At 41.4% G+C, this 27,544-nt stretch overlaps 6 protein-coding genes and 1 long non-coding RNA gene across 7 annotated transcripts in view; 3 read left to right on the top strand and 4 right to left on the bottom strand.

The window, feature by feature from the left end:
* The window catches only part of LOC129756767 (supervillin), a 1,054,002-nt gene extending 1,051,836 nt beyond the window's left edge, over positions 1-2,166 (bottom strand). The window contains exon 1 of the mRNA XM_055753766.1: positions 1,341-2,166. The gene's annotated coding sequence lies outside the window, so the exon portion shown is untranslated. The remainder of the gene's footprint in view (positions 1-1,340) is intronic.
* Positions 2,167-4,776: 2,610 nt separating this feature from the next.
* On the top strand, positions 4,777-5,521 carry LOC129757341 (uncharacterized protein C7orf50 homolog). Its single transcript, XM_055754531.1, has 2 exons — positions 4,777-4,912; positions 4,984-5,521. Exons 1-2 carry the CDS (start codon positions 4,909-4,911, stop codon positions 5,496-5,498), a joined length of 519 nt encoding a protein of 172 aa, XP_055610506.1. The 5' UTR covers positions 4,777-4,908; the 3' UTR covers positions 5,499-5,521.
* A 52-nt stretch (positions 5,522-5,573) lies between these two features.
* Positions 5,574-6,493, bottom strand: LOC129756220 (thioredoxin, mitochondrial). Its single transcript, XM_055753036.1, has 3 exons — positions 6,180-6,493; positions 6,033-6,114; positions 5,574-5,971 (listed from the first exon to the last, which is right to left on the bottom strand). The coding sequence occupies exons 1-3, from the start codon at positions 6,362-6,364 to the stop codon at positions 5,807-5,809; spliced, it is 432 nt and encodes a 143-aa protein (XP_055609011.1). The 5' UTR covers positions 6,365-6,493; the 3' UTR covers positions 5,574-5,806.
* Positions 6,494-7,979: 1,486 nt separating this feature from the next.
* LOC129750984 (uncharacterized) lies at positions 7,980-9,786 on the bottom strand. Its single transcript, XR_008738549.1, has 5 exons — positions 9,722-9,786; positions 9,459-9,627; positions 9,260-9,387; positions 8,978-9,194; positions 7,980-8,108 (listed from the first exon to the last, which is right to left on the bottom strand). It is a non-coding gene; the product is annotated as an uncharacterized LOC129750984 (long non-coding RNA).
* A 287-nt stretch (positions 9,787-10,073) lies between these two features.
* On the top strand, positions 10,074-23,179 carry LOC129754374 (E3 ubiquitin-protein ligase MARCHF6). The gene is made up of 5 exons (XM_055750394.1): positions 10,074-11,443; positions 19,121-19,942; positions 20,418-20,612; positions 20,671-22,082; positions 22,335-23,179. Exons 1-4 carry the CDS (start codon positions 10,700-10,702, stop codon positions 21,940-21,942), a joined length of 3,033 nt encoding a protein of 1,010 aa, XP_055606369.1. The 5' UTR covers positions 10,074-10,699; the 3' UTR covers positions 21,943-22,082; positions 22,335-23,179.
* On the bottom strand, positions 22,479-25,171 carry LOC129754376 (decapping nuclease DXO homolog). Its single transcript, XM_055750396.1, has 2 exons — positions 24,561-25,171; positions 22,479-23,822 (listed from the first exon to the last, which is right to left on the bottom strand). Exons 1-2 carry the CDS (start codon positions 25,099-25,101, stop codon positions 23,233-23,235), a joined length of 1,131 nt encoding a protein of 376 aa, XP_055606371.1. The 5' UTR covers positions 25,102-25,171; the 3' UTR covers positions 22,479-23,232.
* A 67-nt stretch (positions 25,172-25,238) lies between these two features.
* LOC129754375 (pentatricopeptide repeat-containing protein 2, mitochondrial-like) lies at positions 25,239-27,348 on the top strand. Its single transcript, XM_055750395.1, has 4 exons — positions 25,239-25,398; positions 25,471-25,732; positions 26,372-26,858; positions 26,917-27,348. The coding sequence occupies exons 1-4, from the start codon at positions 25,353-25,355 to the stop codon at positions 27,310-27,312; spliced, it is 1,191 nt and encodes a 396-aa protein (XP_055606370.1). The 5' UTR covers positions 25,239-25,352; the 3' UTR covers positions 27,313-27,348.
* Positions 27,349-27,544: the final 196 nt, after the last annotated feature.

The following is a 27,544-nucleotide window of genomic DNA, read 5'->3' as shown; positions in this document are numbered from 1 at the left end:
ACGCTAGTATTCGGAAAAATTAGGAAGTGTCGTCAGTAAGCTGTTTTCAGAAAAAGTTGACTTGCTACTCCAGCTTAAAAAATATTAGAACTTTAAATTACTTTTCGACATTGAATTGAACCACAGTCGAAGCCGATATTGATTGGATAGAAGCTTAAACAAAAACAAAATTTACCGCGATTCCAAGAAATTTAAAATTGTATGGGAGAGTGGGGAATCATGGGCCACTTTTTTTCGTTGTTTCATAGCTTCTTTCTTATAAAAGATAAAATGAAATTAAAAAATGGTATGGTTTTCTACATTTTCAAGGTATCATCAGGTTTTTTTTAATTTTTAATAAGTTATTTTCTCCAAATTCTTACTGATTTAAAAAAGCAATATTTTTTAGATTTTGAAAAATGGTGGGGAATCGTGGGCCACTAAATCCAAATTGACCAAATAACATGCAAAGTTCATGAGTTGACCCAAAACTGTGATTTCATAATTCATTAAGATATTTTAAAGCAATTTCAGATGATGAAATAAAAAAGAGAGCTGTGTATGATCGAATAGATTCCAAAACCTGGCTCGCGAAAGTTTTGGCAAAATTCCTTATATAGGATGGACAAAATATTTTTCATAAATATGAAAATTTTACAGATAATGAAAACGTATTTTTAGATCTTAATGTCTATAAAAACATAAAAATAAAGGTGGTTTAAGATGTGTGGCCCACAATTCCCAACAAGCTATGATTTGCAAATTGATTGCGTTTGTGTGACTTATTGATGTTTCATCAAAAATTCCTTTTCCACGTGAAAGATCATGAAAAAACTAAGATCATAAGCGTATTAGTATATTTTTGTTTTGAACTTTAGGTTCCCCATCGATGCAATTAGCAGGTGTTTTTTAAATTATGTAAGTAAATTTTTCTAAATTTTTTTTAGCTTGATAAATAAAAGAAGCATATGATGCGTATTTAAGTCAACAACATATAGAAATGTATGCTCACGCAAAGCGACGACAATGATAGTTGGATTGAGATTTTATCTCAACACACATCTGAGATATTAAAAGTGGCCCACGTTTCCCCATGGCCCATGATACCCCACTCTCCCCTACCTAAAAATCTCACTTCGTTATAAAGAAAAATGATAAAAAGATGAGGTCCTAGGTGATCTCCTTGTGGTACTTCTAATATCAAAAAACATTGTTGACTACATTTTGGTTTCCATAAAATCATTAAAAAGGAAGTTAAAATTAAAAATAAAACTTAAAATAAACTTTTACAAAGTTTTATCTCAAATTTAGTGTAGCTCTGTTAAAAACGTTAAAAGATTCAAAAGTAAAATAATACTCACATGTCTTGGTTAATACTCCTAGGTGTGGAAGACAGCCAGGCCAAACGGAAAAAAACTCAATCACCAAAAATTTTCCAACGACCTTAGTGTTGGTGCTGGATAGTTCAAACCACGAAACACTCTTCTCTAACACTTCCCTATCACTTCAACACAGCATCACGAACATCTTCTTCTTCACGGCTTCCTTCTTCAGCTGTTTTTTCTCACTCTCTTCTCACAGCTGATCACCGGCTCTTTTAGTGGAAAAGGGAAAACGCACCCAAAACAGAACTAAACATATGACGAATTTCCGTCAGAACGATCACTAACTACCACTTAGATAAATTTACATCAATAAATCACCCGCTGTGAAGGGGAGATCGTTAACCTACAAACACTTTGACAGAACCCAAAAAACAACAACAACACATTGGATTTTAAATACCTTCACTTGACAATAACTTTTTCAACATACATGTGCCATACACTTAACTTGTTGTTTTTCATTCATATCTTTCCGTTTTCCCCCGAAAGAAGAATGACCGAACGACAGAAGCACACAAAAAACCCTACAAGGAGGACAATTTCCACATTCTTCTCTCTCGCTGTGCTATTCGATCCTATTTTTAGCCCCGCACATTATTTGTTGGGATCTACTTGAACAACCAAGAATTTCGGGAGGGCACTCGAATTGTTTGGCTCGCTACTATACCTACTTGAAGAAATTCGGTATTGAAACGCAAAATTAATTTCAAGTTGTTTCGAAATGGTTTTCGATGGTCAAATCACATCATCTTTTCCTTGGACTCGAACAGCTGGTTTCGATCGAAAGTTTCCTGTGCACAGAATTTGCGTTTTCCAAAACACCGGAGATGATGACTTTATCATCGGCAGACACCGCGAATTACGCCACCACCCATTTGAAGACGGTAATTTTAGACCTTCGGAAAATACACACACATTTTATCGCCGCACCGCGACAAGACCAAACAGTGGAACGCAAAATTTTACTCCGATTTTAATTTTAGCGATTCGCAAGCAGCATAACCCGAATGCACCAATTTCCAAAGGTGAATTTTGACCCGAATAGCTTCCAGCTGTCGGTAGTTATTGACTTTCTTATAAAATTTACCGAGCAAGCTTCAATTTTCACTAGTTTTTCCAAGCGATTTCCACAAACTGGCAACACTGCCTAAGTCGTTTCGAAAAACAATTCACCGGTACAAATCGGTAAGTTTTATTCGCATACACACGTGTCTCTTCAACAAACACGCAGCGGAAACGAACCCGGCGTGTCTTATCTAAAAACGCGCACTCGAAAAAGTTAGAACCACGTCGCGACGCCCGTCGGAGAAGATCGTTGAGATGCGACTAACGATAGAACGGAGACGAGATGACAACGATCATGATGTACCTCCTTGAGAGAAAACTTTTCCCCCATCTCTACACCGGGAAAAGCGGAAAATTCAGGGAAAAACATCAACACAACGACCGATCCACCGGGGGCTGGATGGAAAACTCTCTGCGGGAAAACTTTAAGAAGTGTGAGAGATTTTTTCTGTTGCGAAAAAACGACTACGAGAAAAGTTCTTTTAAACATAAGTTTCTTGTTTTTAAGTGTGAACAACGCCTGAAAGTATACCTCTGAAGTTTTTCTATTACAAAAAAATAATTAAAACGCCTTTGTGTAAGCAATGCATGAGTTGTAGATGATACCCAAATACTTTTATCTTGAAACAAAATTATGAAGTATTCCTGAATAAAATTTAAAAAAATACATTTAAACTACACTAAAATTTTAAAAATGTTTAAAAATATTTGTCTTAAATGCATACACCGATTACGTCACTTTTGCCCCAAAAAACGGGCACAAGAATTGTTGAATTCGATTCTTCAATCTTTGTGTGGGTGTACGTAAATACACGAGACAGACAGCCAGGAAACATCAGAATGGGTATATTTATAAATATTCTCGTGCCGGTTTCCTCAGCAATTTTCCTCTTGACAATGCGGAGAAAATGAGGAAAATCTCGTCGTGTCGAAATAACAACAAGTGAAAAGGGGGACATTAAAAGCCGGGAATAGTGCTCCTCAAACGACAGCAAGCAGCAAATACAAACACGAGGAATTTTGAGACAAAAGTAAATCATTTTGAAGACGATTTGATCGATCTACAAACACCATCTGATCGAACGGCAGGAAAATTCTTGGCCCCCCGCTTTGAGAATTTCCACACAAATTCCCAACTTATGGATTTGACCCTCTCCAAAAATTTGAATCTGAAATTGGAATCTGCATTTTATAATTATGAATTTGAATTCTGAATCTGAATTCTGAATCTGAATTCTGAATCTGAATTCTGAATCTGAATTCTGAATCTGAATTCTGAATTCTGAATTCTGAATTCTGAATCTGAATTCTAAATCTGAATTCTGAATCTGAATTCTGAATCTGAATTCTGAATCTGAATTCTGAATCTGAATTCTGAATCTGAATTCTGAATCTGAATTCTGAATCTGAATTCTGAATCTGAATTCTGAATCTGAATTCTGAATCTGAATTCTGAATCTGAATTCTGAATCTGAATTCTGAATCTGAATTCTGAATCTGAATTCTGAATCTGAATTCTGAATCTGAATTCTGAATCTGAATTCTGAATCTGAATTCTGAATCTGAATTCTGAATCTGAATTCTGAATCTGAATTCTGAATCTGAATTCTGAATCTGAATTCTGAATCTGAATTCTGAATCTGAATTCTGAATCTGAATTCTGAATCTGAATTCTGAATCTGAATTCTGAATCTGAATTCTGAATCTGAATTCTGAATCTGAATTCTGAATCTGAATTCTGAATCTGAATTCTGAATCTGAATTCTGAATCTGAATTCTGAATCTGAATTCTGAATCTGAATTCTGAATCTGAATTCTGAATCTGAATTCTGAATCTGAATTCTGAATCTGAATTCTGAATCTGAATTCTGAATCTGAATTCTGAATCTGAATTCTGAATCTGAATTCTGAATCTGAATTCTGAATCTGAATTCTGAATCTGAATTCTGAATCTGAATTCTGAATCTGAATTCTGAATCTGAATTCTGAATCTGAATTCTGAATCTGAATTCTTAATTCTGAATCTTGATTCTTTATCTGAATTCTGAATCTGAATTTTGAATCTAAATTCTGAATCTGAATTCTGAATCTGAATTCTGAATTCTGAATCTGAATTCTGAATTCTGAATTCTGAATTCTGAATCTGAATTCTGAATCTGAATTCTGAATCTGATTTCTGAATTCTGAATCTTAATTCTTTATCTGAATTCTGAATCTTAATTCTGAATCTGAATTCTGAATCTAAATTTTTAATCTAAATCTGAATTCCCATTTTTTTTCAAATAGTTTTAATTTTTGCTCTCCGCCAAAATATGCAGTCATTACGCAGCCAGAAAAAAACATCGCACGCGCACGTGCTTTTCAAAATGTAAATATTTACTTCGAATGCATGGCTTCCCTGATGGCTCAGAATGCACGGCAGAATTAAAATCTATTTTTAAACTTCTGTTTCTGTAGTTGAAAAGTGAAAATATCAAAAATGGGTGAGTATTTCTATAATCAATCATTATCTCAATTAGTTATGAATTCATAACTGAACTTTCATTCAATACAGAAAAGCGGAAAGCCACCCCCGAAGAGGAAATTCCTTCTGAAGTCCCCAAGAAGAAATCCAAAAAGCCTTCCCACGACATAACGGCCGGAACGACGCTCGAACAGGCTTTGCTCGTCAATCCCAAGCTGGCCCCGAAAAAGTCTAAAAAGAAGAAGAAACCCAAACAGAAGGAGCAAAAATCGGAAGAAAGTCGAAAATCCCAACAGCAATCCGAGATGCAACAGTACCTGGAAAGGTGGAGCACACAGCGGGATCAGTGGAAGTTTCAGAAGCGCATCCAGGAACTGTTGCTGAAACGGGTATTCGATGAGAGCTGGGTAGGAGCTGAACTTTGGCCCGTTTTGTTGGAATATTTGGCTGGAATGCAATCGACCAATCGACGGGAAATGCTGTCCAGTCAGGCTCGGGATGTGATACGGGAAATCGATGAGAAGTCGAAGGAGAGTGGCGATGAGACGCTACAGCAAACTAGCAGGTATGTGAGGGCTAGAGATTTGATGCAGCATCTCGGGTAAGGAATTTAAATATAACTGATTTTATTAAGCAAAATCTTACCCGTTTTATGAGCTTCGAAATAATCCAAAATGCAGTTTTGATTTTGAGTCTATCATTTATTGGAACAACAGCTTTTACATGTTTATATTTTTCGTGCTGATCAAACGTTACAAATCGCACACCACTAGATATAATTTTCTAAAGGATTTGCTATTTTTCTCGGTCACTGGACAAGCAATTCTAGAAAGTTCCTGACATTTATCATTTGATGATGTAACACATTCCACACCTTCCACAAAAATCTTACTATGTACTTGGAAACGGTCTATTACTTCTTCTCACCGACAACGTTCTCCACCCAATTTCGAAGCTTGTCAGTGTCCTGAAGTCCGATCAATCGCTGCTCGACTTTCCCATTGCGGATGGCCAGCAGAACTGGAACCGAAGCTACCTCGTAATCCAGGGCCAGATCGCTGTGTTCATCGATATCGACCTGAAACGATGAATGAGTTTAATCAATCTTCACTACTGAACTGATTACAAAATTGGCTAACCTTGGCCAGCTTGACCTTTCCACCCTGTTCCCCGATAACGGATTCAATGCGTGGAGTCAACATTTTGCATGGTCCGCACCATCTGAAATTTAAGATAGAAATAATAAGATCCAAATCTAAACCCTCAAAACAAAATAGGTATCTTACGTTGCGAAAAAGTCCACAATGATCGGGTCCTTGCTGTTCTTAACCTTTTCGTCGAACTCCTGGGGGCTCTGAATTTTGAAGATGTCCAGCAGGCCGGAACTGGTACTAATGGTGCGAATGTTGTTGCTCCTCGACACGACCGATAAGCGGCTCGCACCGGTTACCAGACGACGGAGCGAGTTCATCGTGATGGTTTGGGGGAAGATTTATACGGGATCTTTTCTTAAAAACTGCTGGTCACACGCACCCGAAAGTTACACGAATTCTAGGCTGCTGTTATGAAATGCGATGCGAAATTGGCCTGCTGTCAAAATTTTTTTATTTGTTCAATTTACATGATCATGGAGAAAAATTCAGATTTGGGTTATTGTTGTATACATTGTCAAAATTCCGTGCCGTCTCGTGTTTTATAATTTCTTGAGAACACAGGAATTCAAGAAAACTTAATATTCAAAAAGAAATTTGCCATTTTTTTTATTTTCATTTGTTATTAATGTTATATAGGGCTTTATAATTTCTGCTTTCTTTTGTCATTGTTTTCATTTTCATCGATGTGTTTTTGTTCCTAATTTTTTTAAATTTTCAATTCCTTACCGGTATTCTTTTTTTTTCAATTTTTTGGTACAATTTGCTGAAGCTTTGTAAAACGTGCCGATCTAAAGCCACCCCTTTTCTGATAATTTATGTTATTCTTAGAATTTTCTGTCAGTATTGTTTTTTTTTAATATTTTTGATTTTTGAATTCGATGTTTCTTTTTGCATTTTTTTTTTTAGCTTAGTAACATATCTTTTTGAGGAAGTACATTGGAACTTTCCTGATTTTATGATATGATATGCTTTATACCTACCTTTTTAATTGATTTTTTCGTGTTTTTTTTAAATTTTATTCAGTAGTAATTTCATTTTTTATTTCTTTTGTTGTTTTTTTTTATTTTTTTTTCTTTTGTCATTTCCTTAAATCAGTTTTTCATTTTTTTTATTTCCTTAAATATTTTCTTTATATTTTTTTTTGTTTATGTTATTTTTATCACTTAAGCTTTAGCTCGTCGATTTGTTATTTGTATCATTTTTCTATTTGGGTCTTTTTTGTCATTCAATGTATTTGCGTTTTATGCCATTGTAGCACAGATTCTAATACTTACTGTTTTTTTTTTAATTTAAAGTTTTTTAATCTTTTTCTCAATTTTTGTGATTTTTCTTTGTTTGTTTCGTTATTTTTAATTTTTTAATTTCTCCTTTTTTTAAATCTTAATCTGAATTCTTGATTCCAGTTTCAAATACTGTATCGGAAGTCTAAAACTTCAGTCCACCACTGCATTTTAAATATTTGTACAGTCTGTATTTTTCTGAATTCTGGGTCCTAACTATTTATTTATTAATAAAATATGAATTCTGTGATGTTCAGAAACTATTTTTTCCGAAAACTGAGTAATTGCAACCCAATAATTACACCGTCCCCACCTCAAGTACGCAGCCAGTTGCAGCTGTCATCCCGCGTCATTACACGGTAATCAAAGTTACTCTAATCTGTATAAAAATCCATACAGATTCGAGAAAAGTGTCTCCACTTAGTTTTATGTTTGAGTGCTTTATACAGAGCGTGAGCTAAAAGCTTTTACACATTCGAAAGCTTTCAGCCAGTTAGTCAATTCTGTATATTTTGACATGGGGATGCCCATACATTTTCAAAATTTCTTCAGGAAAGTAAAAATTAATGAAATTTCTCAAAAAAAAGAACAAACTTTAAATCTCTTGCGTAGCAATAAAATCTTTATTGTCAAACCGTCATTCTGATGCCGAGTATTCTTTCATATTTTAGTTTATTTTTTTTTAATTTTATTTCGGCAGCAAACTCAAACATGATTAAAATTATAACTTCCAACGTACGATCGTCAATGTTGCCAAATTGAAATGAGGAGAATGAAGAATCTGTAAAAATGAATTTATGTTAATCTTTTGTAACAATACAATTAATTGTGTAATCATGCAGTTTAGTTGGTAATGTAACGAAGTTATTATACTAGAAAACAAGGAATTCTATAAATACAATTATATTGTTAAATTGAAAATGTGCAATGAGAGGGCAGATTCCCTTGCAAAGGTGGGTGCAATGGAAGGCAACATTTACCAGCGTGAAATCGTATTCAACGAATTCTACTTCTTGGCTCGGAGAAACCACCTTGTCGCAAGAGCGAATTTCATAGATTCCCTTCGGGCCCGAGGAAAACCACCTGACGTTCCAGTGAGGGATGTGTTAGCTGTGATGGATTTGGACTACATGTTCGAAATATATCTTTTCCTAAAAGCTATTGATCTTCAGCTGTAATTCTTTTTATTTTCATATTTCCCTTTCTATCCTTCTTTCTCTTCTAAACAAGTGTTAAGCTAAGCATACCAATTGTAAAAATGCAAAACGAGTTTGGCTCCTTAAACCCTAGAGGTATGAGCCGTTTCAAATAAAGCATTTACAAAAAAAAAAAAAAAATTGAAAATGCATATATTTTTTAACGCCAGTCGTCAATTGTATTTTCAATTTAAATTCCAAAATTCTTAGGAAAAATTTTGTTAGATTGGATTCGTAAGTTTTGTCTGATTGGAAATGACAATTATCCACTATGAGATACCTTTCTGAACGGTTCCGATGAGCTGATCAGAATGAACAGTCTGTTCCCACAAGCTTACAGGAAGAAAAAAACAATGATTGACAAATCAGACAACATTTAAGTTTAAATTAAAACCGCATGGGATATTAAATATTATGTAATATTAAATATTATGGAATATTAAATAATACTTACATTTTTCAACGTATGGAGGCTCCACTGAATGGCGATCTTTTTTATCTGCCTTAAGCTTCTCTTATAAACGGCCTTTTCATTTTCCTCTTCATACTTGAATCGGGAATGGTTCTGCTTGCCGTAATGGAATGGAGCTGATCTTCGTCCTGCTTCTTGGTGGTGGAGGGAGCCTCAGCTGCCTTCACTTTCATTGTACAAAGCAGATACTGATAAAACACTAAAAATGTAACATATAGGTAGATATGAATATTTGCTCTTCAGAATTGAATACGTAATGCTTACCAAATTCAACGGAAACAGCCGGCGGCGTCTCACGGCAGCGCTTGAATAACCAAAACTCATATTCCCTTGGTTTTACTCTGATGCAGATTGGATAGCACCACACCAGATGTAATGTTACTTTTCGTATTCTGAGTACAAAATTAGAAAACAAAAAAAAATGGAAGCAAGTAAGACAGAATATTCATTTTTATCTACTCACCAATTTCCGAAGCTCGAACGAACAACAAACTTTTCCCCGGCATATTTTTGGCTTTCGGTCTTCCGGATCCTGCTAGTTGACCGCATCTTTGTTCAAATTTTTGTTGAATCTTCCGGAAACATGAACGACAGTTTCCACCGGCTGTAGTAGATGCTTTTATTCCAACTGACTGTTTTAACATTACAAATAGAAGAATTCGATAAAAGAATTAAGTTGAATGATGATAAATAATTACTAATAATTATTAAATGATAAGTAATTACCTTTAATGAATTAAAAATAATGATTTCATCTTAAAAACGATTGAAATTAAATACCAATGTGAATCACAATACAACACAACATGATTCCGAAAGATTTTTAGCTTTGACATCCCCTTCCAAAGCATTCCAACAACAGCAAACTTTTTATACAGAGCTGAATAATTGAGTTTTAGTTTGCATCTGTATATTGATGACCCAAAATTACCCAAAACTGTATTGAGGGTATACAAATTTTGAACAACAATCAATTAGTTATTTTGAAGGTGTAATCTCAATACATTTAATGAATAACTCAATTTTTCCGTGTACACCGTCGCCCAGAGCAGAAAAAGAAGAAGGCTTCGGTCGACCGCGGACGAGAAAAAAAATAATCGACAGCTGAAAACCACACACAGGAGAAATTTGTCCGTCGGAAAATATCGTAGAAGTTGGAAGTTTTCTTACATTCGCGACCGCCGAAACGTCTCGAAAGTGGTGTCCACGGGTGCGCGGAGTTACGGTGCCCTTCTAGATTACCGATTCCGGCCGAACCGGACCCGGAAGTGAGCTGAAAATAGGCTTTTGTTTTCCTGCGCCTAGCCCATCGCATTCTAGTGGGGTGACATTTTTTCCCCCGTCCGATCAGAGCTTTGCTTGTGACTGCTGGAAGTTTTGTGTGGTGTTGAAAGAACGTGAGCAAAAAACGATTGTTCCAAGGACAGACAAATTAAAGATTGAAGGCATTAGGAAATCGCTTGGTGGCCTTCACGGGTTGCGTGTTAGTAGTGTGGTTTGCGTAAGGTTCCGGATTGCTCGGTTTGAGGTATTGTGTTTGGCGGATTAGAAGCAAAGAAAAATCGACTCCCCCTTCAGAAGGAGGCGGAAGAATGCGTCTGCCCAATACGCTCGGCAAGAGCAAACAAGAAAAATTATTGCTTGTTCAGCAGTAAGCTTCCCTTTCGAAGGAACAGGTTTTCTGAGAAGTAGGTCACAGAATTCATGGAAGGGGACATTTGCCGTGTTTGCCGCTGTGAGGCACAATCCGATCGGCCGCTGTTCCATCCCTGCATCTGTACCGGGAGCATAAAATGGATCCACCAGGACTGTCTGATGCAATGGATGCGCTACTCCCGGAAGGAATACTGCGAGCTATGCGGGCATCGGTTTTCCTTTACCCCGATCTACTCGCCGGATATGCCCCGGGTACTTCCGCTGAAATATGTCGCCGGAGGGCTGCTGAGCTCGATTGGAACCGCCGTCAAGTACTGGATCCACTACAGTATGGTTGCCGTGGCTTGGCTCGGAGTTGTTCCGCTGACGGCTTACCGGACCTATCGGTTTCTGTTTTCCGGCTCGATTGACGTGTTGCTCACGCTCCCATTCGAAATGTTCTCTATGGAAAACATTGCCATTGATGTGCTGCGGGGTTGTTTCGTGGCCACCTGTACTCTGTTTACGTTCGTGGGACTCGTCTGGCTGCGGGAACAGATCATTCACGGTGGTGGACCGGATTGGCTCGAAAGGGATGATCCGCCGCCGGTGGTTGTCAACAATCCGGTTGTGCCAGCTGCCGTTCCCAATGCTCAACAAGCGGATGCCGGCAATGGAAACGGGAATAATGGGGCCGAGGATGACGATAACAACAACAACAATAATAACGATGACAACAACAACGAGGAGGAGCACAACAATAACAATAACAACAATTTTGTGGATAACAATTTGATCAATCTGCAGAATAGGGTAAGTTGCGTTTTCATTTCTGGGGTCATCGAGAGCATTTCAATCCAAAAAATTTTGCTGCTTTTCAGTCTGAGCTTAGATGAAAAAAATACTGTACGATTTAATGCAACTCCGGTCACAAATCAATGGCCAGCAAAATTTCGAATTCAATGTCACTTCGCTAGCTGAATCGTTGATTTCATGTGACAGGAGACTTCCCAATGTGAATTTATAATTAATTCAAAAAACACCTGATTGTTGTGATTTTTATTAACAAAATTTACCAGTTTTTTTTATTCCGACGTTGTCTGCCTTATTTTGTATTTCTAAATTTTGACTTTTTTTCAATCCGTCTCTTTTCGCAAAATTTATAATTCTGTGTGAGAGTTTATAATTCTGTGTATGATTCAACATGTTTCAAAACTCATCAAGGGGAATGTGAGTTTGTGCACCTTGCCTGTTCAAGAGGGGCATAGTACATGTTCACTGATAGTCACGTGAAGAACGCCTTAAACAGCGTCAGTGGGGTAGCGATTGCGTCGTCGCTCATTCGTATGAGGATTCCGGCATATATCTGTGGGATTGTGGAGTGTTACTTCCGTAATCGCCAACTACAATATATAACCAGTGAGGGACTGGAAACAGTGAGTGGCTCGGCAAAGGTTCCACAAGGATCGATACTTGGCCCGGTATTGTGGAATATCGTTTACGACGAACTGCTGAGACAGCGTCTCCCCACGGGAGTGAGACTTATGGGATTCGCAGACGACGTGGTTCTCCTGGCATCAGGCCCATCAACCAAAGAGGTCCGGTTACCTTGAGAAGGTGGAAAGTTGGATGCACTCCAAGAGCTTGCGTCTGGCTCACCACAAGACCGCGATGGTGCTGATCACCAACCTGATTTCAGCACAATCAGGGACGATTGCAAGCGTGCGATCAAGTACCTGGAGGTGATGATCGACGACCGGCTTAGCTTTACGGCCGAAGTCGACTACACCTGTAAAAAGGCAGCAATGGAGAAAGCGGCCCTCTCACGGGTCATGTCAAACAACTCGGCGATCCGCTGTAACAGAAGGAGGGTACTGGCGAGTGTGACCTCGTCCATTTCGCGGTACGGAGCGGCAGTCTTGAGGAGGCAGTGTAACCTGCGGCTGATGAATCTGGCAGTGATCAACGAATATCGAACGGTGTCCTCGGTAGCTGCTGATGTTGTTGCGGGGGTCATGCCCATCTCCGTCTTGCTAGATGAAGCTTCTGCTACGAGCACAGGTACATGCCCGATGTGCGGAAACATGCCAGAGAGGCCTCGATTTTCACCTGGCAGCACCACTGGGACAGCTCAGAACGTGGCCGGTGGACCCATCGCTTGATCCCTAACGTCGGATTCTGGATAGATCGGAAACATGGAGTGGTGGATTTCTGCATAGCACAGTTCTTGACTCGTCACGGATGCTCCATGCAGTACCACCATCGGTTTGGACACGTGGCCTCGCCATTCTGCCCAACCTGTGGTGACACAGTAGAGACACCAGAGCACGTAGTGTTCTACTGTCGGAGGTTCGAAGGGGTACGCGCTAACATGCTTGCCGCCTGCGGACCAGACACGAGAGTCGACAACATCTTGCGCAGGATGTGTGAGGATGCCAATAATTGGCGCGTGGTCAACGATGGGTTCACCCAGATCATGACTGCCCTGCAGAAGAGTTGGAACCAGCACTAGTCCGCGACTGGTGTAGTGTGATTCTTTCGTCGGGAAGCATCTGAGTAGAACACGCTTCCGACGACGGAAGCTGCGGAGATAAGACTTTACCTTCTTCGCAGTCGAACTCGTAGGGGGAAGAGTATTCACGCCGCGGAATACTCTCGGGTAGAGTGACTCCACGTCGTCGGCGGGTGAGTCACTCGAGTCGGTGTAGGAGGACGTCTTCGCCGGGAATCATCCGAGTAGTTTTCGTGAAGCCCCGAACGTGTGATGTGACAGCCGCGAGTCTAGGATAAGCTGCTCTCGATTCGGCACAAAGACCGGCAAAGTGGAGAGGGCCTCGAAACAAACTAAGCGGAGCCAAGATCTCGAGTCGTTAGAGGAAAGGTTATTGGTCTCTTGCAGTGGTCTCGAACAGAGGCGAAGCGCACGACAGTCGTGCAAAGCAAGCGAGCCTCGAGTTACGAGTAAAGGCCGGACCTCGAGTCGTCAGAGGAGAGGTCCTAAGTCTTGAATTGTAACAAGAGACAGTTTGCATATGCTGGAGTTTTGACTTGAAATTGAGTAAGCCGATGAGCTCTCAAGCGCGTATTTGGTCTCCCATCTCGGGTACCGTCTTCGATGCAGGTCCGGATGGGAGTTATGACCAGAGGCTCCAGGTGAAATTTATGGCGTAGGGGTACATAGTATCATGAGTCGACCAATTGCACCTATGAACCCAGAGTAGCATACAGGGGGCACGCGGTGGCTTGCCGTGCCTTGGAATACATTCCTAAAAAGGATTTACCACCTGGGTGATCAACTAATAAAAAAATACTGATAGTCATGCTGCCCTTAACCCTGTATTTCTGTACTAATATGGGAGTGTATTGTTTCTTAATACATAATCTGGCTGCAATCTGGCCAAGAGAAACAGATTGTATTCATTCTGGGTTCCAGGGTTTCTAGTGATCGAAGAAGCTGTCCAGATAGCTAGGAAAATAACCATGATTGGGAGTCCCTTGACTACGGAATTCAAGAACGTTACGAGCAGTGCAGACTACAGAAGGCAATTCTCTTGAGGCGGACTCATCTTCCGCATTTGTAGCACTTGCCCGGGATCTTGAATGGTTTTTTGGTCTGCTCACCCGAAAAAAAGCTAGTTTCAGTTCCTCTTTATCGCATTCCATCCGCTTCATATCTTCGGCCAGTAGGCCTTACTTGACAACGTCTGGGCATCTCCAGACCGAGGCTCAGGTTTAAAAGCCTGTTCCGGATTGTGGAACCTCCTTGCGCAACGATCCCTCGTACCTCACCAGTTAGTTTCACCGCCTCCTCCTCGGTTTCAACGCTTATCAGCATGTCATCCACGTAGTGCTCATACTTGATACACTGCACCGCCCTAGGATACTGTTCCTCGAATCGGTCAGCGTTCTGGTTCTTCACGCAGTGTGCACTGCTTGGAAAACATGCCGCCCCAAAAGTCATCACCGTCCCTACGTACACCGCGGGGCATCTTCTCTCTTATCTCCACTGGTCCACAGAATCATCTGGCTTCTTTCGAATGTCTCCCACGACGGCAACGCTAAACTCCTGGAACTTGAAGAGGACTGATAACAGGGACGTTAGCTGATCGGGATCCGTAAGCAGAAACGAATTGAGGGAAACTCCATTGACCTGGGCTGCTGCGTCGAATACAACGCGAATCTTCCCTGGCTTGTTTGGATTCGTAAACGGAAATATCGGCAAGAACCAGTCGGTCGAATGCTTCTCCGCATTTTCCTGAGAGCGGAAAGTCGTCGTACCCCTTCTCCTCGTAATCGAACACTTCAGGGCCATTCCTCTGCTACTTGGCAAGTTTATTCGGTTGTAACGCCACAACAATCCAGTGTCGTAGCGTTTCTCTATTAGCCGCGTTTCGGTTGACAGGATCTTCAACGCACTGTCTTCATCCTTTGACAACTTCGACGATTCGGCAATCCCCAGCGACTAGATCAAGAAATACTCCTTCAGAGCTGCGTTCAGTTCCTTTTCGTCATCCTTGATACACGGGCGGGTGTAGAAACTGTGGTGACCGCTATAATCCGAATTTCTCGAAACGGGCTCCGATGAACAGGGACCGTACAAAATCCAGCCGAGTCACTATCTCCAACATTTCGCTTAGTCAGTTGCCGAAAATGAATGCAGCACGCATTGGAGCAGTCCGAAATGTGATTCGGAAATACGAAGAGGAAAGCAGCTTCGTCGTAAAACAAAATTAGGCCGGACATCTGGTCCGGTGGACAAAATTTTGGACCGGAAAGACATGCGTGCTTACGGCGGGATGTGGCCAAAAAGTGAGGTCCCCTCTCAGTACCATTCATCGTGTCAAAGTAAAATGGAGTCTAGCTAGAGACATATAAAAAGCAAGAGCCGAAGCACAGTCAAAACAAGAGCTCGTAAATTACATGATCAGCTGCTGCTTAGAAAATTGGTTTGCATTATCATCGAGGACGAAACCCGTTGCAAGTTTGATTACAAATCACTCCTGGGTGACCAGTATTACACTGTTCAGGATGGCCAAAGTGTTGACGAGACGGAAACATCCATTTTTACCGAAAACTTCGGTAAAAAGGCGATGGTTAGTCAAGTCATATGTCAAGGTTGAGTGCAACAGATCCAAATTACGCAGCACACATCGGCTGATAGCCATGCGAGTTTCCTGTGCATACAGGACCATATCATCAGATGCAGCATTTGTCATCCGCGGATGTGGAGTGTTACAATGCAAGAGCTGTTAAAGGAGTGCGTAAAACTCAACGAGCAGCGTCAATGCTCAAGTGGCAGGAGCAATGGGATGCATCGAACAACGCAAGATGGACGCATAGTGTAGCATTATAATTAAGTTTGTGTAGCAATTTTGTTTTTAGTGTGTAGTCCTACCATGTGAGTGAAAAACATACCAAAGAATGAGTGTATAGAAACAGGAGTGTAGCTGTCAAACGCGCACGTGAAAAAAAAATAACACAAACAAAGAGCAACGAACAACAACAATCATCATCGTAATTAAGCAGCATCGACCGACCCAGCACCGACAAGATTCAACCTGTGCGGAAGCAACGGTAAAGCAGTAAGGATTCATTTAGTGTTTTATCTAAAAACTCGCCTCTCATCGTAGGTTGATGTTAGCGTTGTGCTGAGAGAAGGAAGTAGAGCGCGAAAGAATATTTGAAGCAGCGCAAACCAGGTAGTAGGGTGAGTGAAGCAAATTGAAAATCCCCTCCGACAAATGGTGTTGAGACACTTTCGACCTTACAGAGCACACACGGAACTGCTGCCCTGGGATTCACCCATCCGACGCACAGTGGTTCAAAATAAAAAAAAGTGGGAAAAAATTATTAAAAAGCTATTTTGTTAAAGATTATAGGCGAAAAGTTGGAAAAAATAATAAATTAGATTTTTTTCCAAAATTTGTTATTTTTTTCAATAATTGCTAAAACGGGGTTTGAGCTTTATACTGGGAAATTGAATATTTTTCAATTCACTATGAATATTTTTGTTAAAATTAAGTATGGGCTCCTAAATTCCTGTAGGTTGGTTTGACAAATATTAAAACTGATGTTTTAAGGTGAATTTGCATATGTATCGAAGCAAACAATGCTTGGTTTACTTTGTCTAAATACTTTAAAATTTGCATTTTTAAACCAAACAGCGTTCCACTCAATGATATCGTATCCAAAATATAGCAAAAACTAGCAGCTGATTTTAAGATATGTTTTTGATGAGACTTCCACCTATCCAACGGTGTATTATTTACCACGGCGATCGGCAGCGCAAGCTTTATTTTTGCTTCCGAAAAATAAATAGGGTAAATCGAAAAATTTTTATCATCTAATTTTGGGCTTTCAATCAAGCGAAACTTTATTAGTTCTTGATATTAAGGAACTTTTTTATCTTCAAACTATGAATAAGATTATAATACATCACTTCGGTATAAACATTTATAAATTTTTAAAAATTTATATGCTTTTTTAAGTTGTTTTAGGCTGAGAATAAAAAATCCAATTTTTTATTCTTGTGTTAAAGTTGTCGTTCATGTTTGTTTCATAGAAGGTGTATAAAAGGTCTTAAAAAATATCTGAATACACCATAACGTTCCTAGAATATTGGAGATTCGATTCCAATACAAAAAATTTGGTTGTTGCTGACTTGAAAAATGGGCTTTTTCCGGCTTTTTGAAGATTTGAACCACTGTGCGACGTTGGGAATTGGAGGTGCAGGAAAAAAGCGACCCCTAGCGGGTGAGTAGCCAAATTACTGTGCAGAAAAGGAGTTTATGTGAAGCCAAAATTAACAATCGGCAGGTCGTTTTTGGGAGCTGAGCCAATCGCTTTTCGGGACTCGATTTTCGCCATCTTGGTTTTGCAAGTCCCGTTTTTGCGAAAGTAAGCTGCGGGCGTGGAGAGAGCCCGCCGGATCGAGCCGGAAGTCGTTGGAGGTGCTCCGGGCAGCTGCGGTACGCCGTCAAGCAGCTGTGATATGATTCTTGTGCGTTTGATGTTAGAGTAGGAAAAACGGGCCCGTGAGTAATAATGTAAGCTAGCGAAAGTTTTTTAAATGTCGTGTGTAAGTAAATAATTATAATTGCTACAAGTTTTGGGTTTTGAGTGTTTGTGTTTTGGGTTGTAGTTAGCCGTGCAGCACACACTGAAAATCAGTGGTGCTCAACTTGTTTCAATAGGTTAAATCGGTAGTATGGAGAGGCCAACTTCTACCTGACGCAGTTTCTTTCGGGTCATGGGTGCAATACCTTCATCGGAGCTTATCAGCTCGCCTTATTGCCCGGAATGCGTAGATATGGAGGAATCGGCAGAACAAGCTATCTTTGTCTGCCCTAGGTTCATTTCAAGGCGTCAACAACTTCAATATTTGAACGCGGAAAATATTGTGAGTGAAATGTGTCGCGACAAACAGTCGTGGCGTGCTATAGTCGACGAAATCTCGCAAATCATGCGCGATCTTATAAGAATCAGGAAAAATGATGAACGGAGAGAGCTTGAGGTCTTGGGCCTCGTATGACACCACAATCCAAAAGCAAAGCGATTTTAGGGCGCGGTATAACCCTCATCTGGAGTCATACCTGTGGTGGGACTTAAAAGGTCTCACGTACTCAGCTAGGATCTTTCCTGCAGCAAAGGGAAGCTTAGATATCATTCGGGGTGATCGTGACGGGATTCTAGCTTGGTAGTTTCTCAATCGGCCATGCCTTGGTGGTTAGAAATCCTGCGGGAGTGGATGCTGTGACGGGCGCGAGTTACTTTGAAAGCGTTACCTAACTGGCACACGTCTCGGGGTTTTCTGTACCAGTCTGAAGTTGGCGATAGAGAAAAGGAGAAAGACCAAAATTGAGAAAGAGGAAAAAGGTGAGATGTAGAAGTGCATGAGCACAGCCTACCCCTTGATGTAGGGGTAGGCTGTGGTGAAACCAAGGGGCACATCTGGTACACGAAGCCCAAGGTGTTTTTAGCGGGACGAACCCACTCACGGCAGCAAACACCCGGCTGTTATGGTTTGAATTCAAATTTTCATCCTGTAAAAAAAGTCATATTTGAGCATGCATACATCTAAGAGTGCATGAACCATCGTCTTCTGCTCATGACCTCCCTGTTTCATTTTGGTCGGATTTGGCGTACTAAAGCATTTCGAATTCCATAACCACAGATGTGGCTCTGTAGAACGAAAAAAAATTCACCGAGGCCATGATTTTGCCCAGAGGTCAAAGAACGGTGCCTAGGATTGACAGAACATTCAGCAAAACTAATGCCCTCTCTTGATACATCAATAACGGCGCCGGCCACGCCCTACTAGTCAATAGATAGAGAGGAAAATGAGAGAAAGGATCTTCCATAAGGGAGTATCTACCCTCTTCGATTTTCTAACGAGTCCTCTTATCGTTGATTTAAATTTTCAGACATAAGATTGAAAACCACAATAATAAAATATTCAATGCCATGCCTTGTTTTTTTTTTTCATTACAGAACCGTCCGGTTGAAGCCGCCGGTAACGAAGCTGCACCCGCCGCTCCCGTTAATCGACCCATTCCTGAAATACCAGCCGATAATGTTCCGATCGATCCGGCCGAACCACCACCACCAGTTGCCGCGGCAGACGCTGCTGCAGAACCGGATCAGGACGGTGTCAACGAACCTGCCGAAGGTGCAGCCGACGAAGCCAACTGGAACCCGATGGAGTGGGAACGGGCTGCCGAGGAACTTACCTGGGAACGGTTGCTGGGACTGGACGGATCCATGGTGTTTTTGGAGCACGTGTTCTGGGTTGTTTCCCTGAATACGTTCTTCATCTTTATCTTCGCTTTCTGTCCATACTCGATCGGAAACTTCTTGATTTCGTTCCTTGGAATTATTAGTCCCGGTAAACCGCTGCTGCATTTCCACGGACTGTTGACGACGCTACTGGGGTACTGTGTGATCGGAATAACGCTGGTTAAGCTACATGCCATTGCGAGGTTCCTGAGATGGCGTAGGCAACGCAGGATTTTGGGACTGTGCTACATTGTGGTCAAGGTATCGCTGTTGTCCGTGGTCGAGATCGGTGTGCTTCCCCTGGTTTGCGGCTGGTGGTTGGACATCTGTTCGCTTCCGATGTTCGATGCAACTTTGAAGGATAGAAAGGCCAGCTTCAAGGCTGCCCCGGGGACGTCCCTGTTTATTCACTGGATGTTTGGCATGGTGTACGTGTACTATTTCGCTTCCTTCATCGTGCTGCTGCGGGAAGTGCTACGGCCGGGAGTGCTCTGGTTTCTGAGAAATCTGAACGATCCCGATTTCAGCCCCATTCAGGTGAGCTTTCAATCCGGTACTTCTTGTTAAGTTTTTTTTTTCACTCTGTTTCGTTTTTATTTTAACAGTCGATTACACATTCATTTCAAATTGCTTCTTCATGAAAAAATATAGTTACAGATTTAAGAAAAAATCATCAATGTCCAATCGTGTACGTTATCGTTACAGACAATCCTGGACGCCCCTGATACGGTAGGTCGATAGATCGATACTCTATCGAAACCGGTTTTTAACATCGCAGTTCTATCTTTATCCCTCTTCAACATTCGGTCACTGATACCCTGCCAAATTTATTCCAAACATTTCGATCAGTTGTTACTACCTTATGCACAGGCCTTCGGGATTGCTCGTCGACAAAAGAACATAAAAAGAAAAATCCAAAAAACAATTGTGAAATCAACTTCGTTCATTTGAAACTTCTTTATTTCTAAAACAAGAGTCAGTAACATATTCTTTACTTATTTCTTCCACACAGGAAATGATTCACCTATCGATTTTGCGCCACGCCCGCCGTCTAATTGCTTCGGCCATCATCTTCGGCTCGGCAGTGCTACTGATGCTGTGGGCTCCGATTCAAATCCTTAAATCCCTGTGGCCTACCTTCCTACCGTACACGCTTTCCGGGGACTCGGAAGTAAACGAGCTTAGCTTGCAGCTGCTTTTGCTGCAGGTCAGTTTTTTTTAACAGTCCTTCATTTTCTTTTATTAAAATTCTTGAATTGTTGTAGATTATTCTTCCGGGCTTTTTCGAACAATCGCACACTCGAATTTGGCTTAAGGGATTGGTAAGGATATGGTGCAACGTCGTGTCTCGCATTCTCGGAATCAAAAGCTATCTGCTGGGATCGGATAGAAGACCAAACGAGGATGAAATTCCTGCTCGACAACAACCGGACCTTGGAGCTGGATTGGCCGCCGCCCACCAAGCCATCATGCAGCGAGACGTTCCCGTTGGATTCCAACCGTACGAGCGACCTCCGTTCTTCGCCGTTCGACTCATAGGGTTGTTGGGACTTATGTGCATCAGCTTGGTAATCGGATCCCTGATAACACTAACCATTCCAGTATGGATTGGACGATACGGAATGGCCCTGTGGTCAATGGGATCTCACATTACTCCACCACCGAATACGGTTGCGAATGTCAATCCGGAAACACCGCCCAGACCGCACGAACTCTACACGGCTGCTATGGGAACTTACCTATGCTGGATCATATCCCGGGGAATAGCCGTAGCTGTCAATCTATTCCCTCAGGGACGGGCAGCCGTCATGGAGAAGGTTAAGCACTGGATATCGGTAGCAACATCCTATGCCCTGGCAGCGATGATCTTTGTACTTATGCTTGGCGTCATCCCCCTGATGTTCGGATTGCTGCTTGAACTTGTTGTAGTCATACCGCTGAGGGTTCCCTTGGAGCAAACTCCGGTCCTGTTCCTGTGGCAGGACTGGGCACTGGGAGTTCTTTACACGAAGATAGCCTGTGCCCTTACGCTCATGGGACCCGACTGGGCCCTAAAACATGCCATCGAGCAAGCCTACCGGGACGGTCTCCGTGATATGAATCTTAAATTTATCATTCGAGAGCTGGGTGCCCCGGTCATCACCTGCTTCGGCCTCGCCCTAGCAGTTCCGTACGTGATAGCCCACTCGATTCTGCCGATATTCTTCACCAATCAACTAACCAGAATACTGATAGCACGCCAGATCTATCCCTTCTTCCTGTTGATTGCGTTCATCATCGCAATCGTGGTATTACAGATACGCCAGTTCAAGAAACTCTACGTGGCCATCAAAAACGACAAATATCTGGTCGGCCAGCGGCTAGTGAATTACGATCATCAGCGTAAGAAACGCATCGAAGCTGCAGCGGCTGCTCAGGCAGCAGCCCAACAGCAGCAGCAACAACAACAGCAAAATGCTGCTGCTGCTGCCGTCGCCGATGGAAACAGACAACCGGATCCGGCTGTAGCCGCTGCCGCCGCCCAAGCAGTTCAGTAAATAAATCGACAGAAAGCGTGCAAACAGAGTTTATACAAACATAGCAAAAATTACCCGATTCGGGTTAACATCCTAAATGGAAGAACAAAATCGTGCAAAATGGATCAACCCTCAAAATGAGCAGTTCGACAAATTGAACGGTGAGTTCTTTTTTTTTTCTTCTTAAAACAAGAACGTATTATCTGTGTTGACTGTCATCGACTTGGCCTCTCCAGACCTGAGATATCAATTAACGGTGGCTCGTCCTCCCTCCTTAGATGGGAAGTTTTTCAAAGCGTCTCCGAGTTTGTCCATGTTCCAATTTCAATCCGTGTTTTCATGCTTAAGGTTGTTCTCTAACTCTAACTGTAGCGTAATTTTGATTTATAATAGTCCACTTATTTCTTTTGCAGATATTAAATTATTGAGGAGTCACATCAGCACACCGCTTAGTCATTCGGCCGCCACAGAATGGATTAAAACAAACCTGTTGTAGTTTTTTTTTTAAATATTATTATTATTTTATACATACTATTTGGGAATGTAGTGTATCATAGTTTAGAGAAAACAAAAAAAAACAAAACAAAATCAATGAAAAATCAAGATAAACAGATCATACTGTTTGTTATAGTAGTCGTAAATAGCGAGTTTATGATAAAAAAAAACTAACTTCTAAGTTCTATGCAATTCGAGGGGAGGGAAAGTCGGACAACTGGAAGAAGAGTCGTGTTAGACGCGCTTGGTACGCGGAAATATAGGACTCGTGTGTAAAAAGTGAGAGCAGGAAGTGTAGTGAATATGCGCTATAATAGTAGCAAAAATGGCAATCGGAAATTTCATCTTCATTTCTTCGGCCCGAAACGAGCCTCTAACGAATAATATGGATTATGCAACTATCTATATAGATAAAATTGATTGGATATTGAACTATATCGTTGTTTTAACCCAACCGAGAGCGAGAAAAAAAGACGGTCAGAAAAGTAGTCCGCCTTAAGATTCAAAGATTCTGTATAAATAAATTACTATGGTGAACATATAGAAAAGAACGCATAAGAAGGATGGAAATCAATGAAAACTGCATAACCAAAAGGCTTAACCACACTGTTCTTCGTTACAAACGCTGATCGCTGATCCTATCGTTGTGCAGACCCATGCAGAAAACAAACATTAGGATATTTCTCCTTTTTATTACACACGATACTAACACAAAAACTGAAAGAAAGTAAAGAACTGAAAAAATAAAGTAATTGTAAATGAATGTGTTCTTTTCGATGTTCTTCGAAAAATAATTCTTAATTATAATGTTTACTTTTATTCAACTGCTTCACAGTACCAATCAGGTAGAAAGGATTCATCGTTCGTGCCCTTAAAGATGGAGTATCCCACATAATTGCTACGTTCGGCGTCATATGTAAATCGGAAGACAGTCCCGCTACAATCCACACCGTTCATCAATCTACGAACTTCACCTAAAAACTGGGCACAAAAATCCATACAAACGGAAGCCGACCAGTACTGCCGCGAGTCTCGGTCCAGTTCCGAAAGAGTCATCTCCCGAATTTCGTCCACCACACCGCGATCATTTCGCAGCCCCACAACCAGTCGCTGAACGTTGACCAGGAAGCTCTGGCACCACCAGTTTCGGGTTTTGAAGCGATAGAAGTTCTGTGCCTGTCTTTGATTGGTCTCACGACGTTTCACCTTGACCTCTACAAATTCTAAACGGTTTAGGACTTCTGGCGGTAGAGTTTGCTTGTCTAGGGGCGGGTTTATTGGTGTTATGCCATCCATTTCGGCTCCGTAAAGAACCCGACTGCCATCCAGGGTGGTACTGAACAAGGCACAAAATTCTTCGCTTTCGTTGACTGGGCAGGATGTGTCCGCGGGACGATCTGGTTCGTCTGTTAGGAAAAGTTGTTGGTTTGAGTACACCAAACCACAATATCAATTTGTAATTTAAAGGTTTCAAAATTTTACGCTAAACGTTGAATTGTGTCTGTGGTTGAATCATTATGGGCCTTATTACATAAGACGAGTCGAGTAACTCGACTCAACTCCAGTCACTGTCGAGTCGAGCGAAATGTCGTATTACGGTAGTCGAGTGAAACAGCAGAGTCACGAACCTTCAAGCACTCGACTCATTCGAGCTACGTATGTCATAGGGCCCTGTGTTAACACATGCCTTATTCGACAAATGTATTTGTAATTGTTAAAAAAAAACAATTTTCCTAATAGGAAAAATTGGTGTTCTGATGGTTTGGAACTTAAACCTCTGTAATGATCGCCGTTGAAATATAATTTTACTTTTTGGAAACTGAGCATGCTTTATCGGTGAGTATTATAGATATGAAATGATAGACGGATAGACCATAGGAAGAAAGTTACTAAGGTGTTAAAAAGAGGGAGGAGCATTTTTTGAATAGAAGCTTGACCAAATACTGAAATTTTTGTCCCTCACCAATCAACTGTATCGAAGAAATACCGAATAGTGTCAACACATCGTTCTGCGACGCAGTGGATTATGGATGGTTCGACCGCCACGTATGTCCGGAATGGACACATGTGTATCCACTGATTTTACTTGTTATCGATATTGGCCAAAAGTCAACTAATGATTCCGCGCGTTCTCGAATACTCACCCGTAAGAATGTGCTGCTCAAATTTAAACCCATAGTAGCAAAATCGTCGCTGCTGTTCCGTTTGGCTCGCTTCCTCAGCCAGCTTCTGCTCGGTTTCCTTTGCACACAAGTAGATCGTCCCACGGTACCGGGTTGCCATCACAATCCACGGAGTTCGCCGCTCATATGGCGTACACATGATCATTCGCAGTAAACCCCGGAAGCAAACGAAGTCGCAGCTCAATCGTTTCCTTTTCCCACCGGACTCATCGCGGTTCCTCAACCGATCCTCATTGTTCAGAATAAACCGCAGCAGATGGTCGATCCGTTCCTGCTTGGCCGAGTCCGGTTTCGGTCGACGGATTTCGAAACCGTCGTTCAAATCGATAGCTAGCCTTTTGCCTGGTTTTGGAAGGTTCAAATATTTTAAATTCTCCCCTGTCGGTAGGTATTCTCGATCCGGACCAACACTGAAGCATCCCACGATTTTAGGTTGCGAAATAGTTGGAAATTTGACCGTTTTCCGGCACGTTTCCTCCGGATTAAGTTTGGTTTGGTGCATGGTGCGTATGAAGATTGTTGTTTATACGCGTAGCGCCTGACGCCTGACCGATCTGTTGTTTACTCACAAAAGGAACTCACCGGTTTTTGTATGCGATGTTTTTTCCAAACTGTCAGCAAATGAGAGCCGCACGTGTGTTTGATTTGATTTCTGGTGAAATTCGTGAAATTCATAACATGGTGTTATGTGACTGGATAAGGTTCATCATTCAGAATTAACAATCGCAAATTATTCTAGTTAAACGAAACAAAATGCTACGAAAATGTATCCTGGCCCTGTCTCGACAATCGGTATCTGGTAAGTGCCTTAAACTATAATTTTATTCTTCCCATCCTTCTATAACAAGCCTTTCATGTTTTTCTTTTCCAGCTTTCAATGCCGGCAAAGTTTGTCAGCAGGCGGCGAGAAGCCTTTACTCGGCCTCGGTCCTCGGGATAGATGGTTACGAAAGCTACCGGGAAAAGATCAGTACCCAGCATATGCACAATGTTGACAACTTCAAGCGTCGGATGCGGGAATTCGTTACCGGCTCGAACTCTAATATGATCTTTACCGAGGATTTGAAAAACATCATCCATCTGGCGGAGAACACCCCAGAGGACAAGCAGCTGTTGGTGGATATGATTGAAAAGTAAGTCTGCTTTGAAGGGTCAAATTTAGGATTGGTATAAATGAAATGAGAAAACATTTCAAGTCATTTTGAATGAAAACACTCGCATATTTTTCAAGTTGCGAGTGCGTTAAGGTATGAGGATTTGAAAGATTTGAAATAAACCTGGGGCACCTTAGACCTCGAATTTAAGTCTGAGACATGAAACCTGAGAAGTTTTATTCTGAGGCATCAGTTTTGAAACATGAGACTCTAAGACCTGAGACATTAGACCTGAAATCTCAGATATGATATATACCTATCTTTCTCATGCTTCATGTCACATCTCGTTTCTCATGTTTAAGGTCTCTATAGTCTCAAATCTCATGTTTAATGTTTCATGTCTCATGCCGCAAAATTCTGGTCTCGTCTTTCAAGTTTCTGGTCTCGTTTCTCATAGCTCACAGGTCTCATATCTTAGGTTTTAAGTTTTGGGCGTCATGAAAAAATAAATGCTAACTAAAAATTCCGTTTCTGGAAATTTAGAATATGGTTGAGACACTAAAAACCAAACTGTATTTTACATCACAATGGAGTAGACTTAAAAACCAAGTCGAAAGTCTAACATAATCTTTGTTACAATAAACAAAGTTCAACTAAACTCAATATGATTTTTCACAGATACAATTCCCAAGCCAAGGAGCTTCGTTTTGGCAACTACATTTTCGGACCAGTAGTTATGCGGGCCCTCTACTGTCTCAAGGACCCCACCCTGGCGTTCGAACTGTTCAAGAAGGAAAGCTTCAACGACTTTTTCGATCAGCTTACCTCGTACCAAATCTTGGGGGACATGCTGTACGAACAAGGCATGTACGCTCAGGTGCGGGAGCTTTTCGATATCATAAAAACGCGCCAAGTTCAGGGCGGCCGTTATCCTAAACATTCGATCACATTAACTTTCGCGGCGTGCTATCGGGAGAACACGCCCGAATCCTTCCAGTACGCCATGGATCTGTGGAAGGAACTTAACGCCGTAGGACATATCCCGATGCGGAAGGCAACCGCTTTCGCGGCTGCCCTGGCCCTAAAAAACAACCAACCGGGGTATGCGCTGGAAATTGCCGGTACCGTTACCAAGGGCAATTACGTCACCATTCGACAGATTAGGGTAAAATATGTTAATATCACTGCTTCAATCTTTACTAAGCTTTTAATTCTCTACTCAGATATTGGCCTTAATCGCCATGGAACGCCTGGAGGATCTCATTCCTGTCTTCCGATCGGTGCTTGAAATCGGAGGCCCACTGGAGCGGAAGCAAACCTTTTGCCGCGAGGTGATTGATGAGGTACAAAAAGTGCTGAGCAGCACTAAGGTTGAAATACCGCAGGACCTCAAACGAATGCTGCAGTTTTTGGAAGAAAACGGCCATGTAACCGATTCCACGCTGGACCAGCTTCTGTGTACGGCTATACTGTCAACGGCGCAGACACGAAGTACCGAAAATAACAATTTGGCCAACAGCTACAGGAATCGTGGAGGCAGTCAGAATTTCCGGCACGCCCACGTGGATCGGAATCAGAAGAAACGTTTCCAGCGACCGGGGCTAGCCGATATGGTTTAAAGGTTAGTTGAATAAAAAGAAGTGGTTTAGTGAGAATAGAAATGTACTACTTGATTAGAGATATCACAAAACCTAGAAGTTCTGGATGTGGTCTTGTTGGAAATACTTAAGAAGGCGTTGTATTCGTTTTGTGCGTGAGAACTTTATCCATTTCACAATAGTGGCTTTTCTAGCAAAGAATTAGAATCATCGCTGAATATTGCCATGGAATTCCAGAGTGGATATTTTCAGA

The sequence above is a fragment of the Uranotaenia lowii genome, chromosome 3 (genome assembly GCF_029784155.1).
Source record: "Uranotaenia lowii strain MFRU-FL chromosome 3, ASM2978415v1, whole genome shotgun sequence".
Lineage (NCBI taxonomy): Eukaryota > Metazoa > Arthropoda > Insecta > Diptera > Culicidae > Uranotaenia > Uranotaenia lowii.
This window is presented reverse-complemented; position numbering and strand designations above follow the sequence as displayed.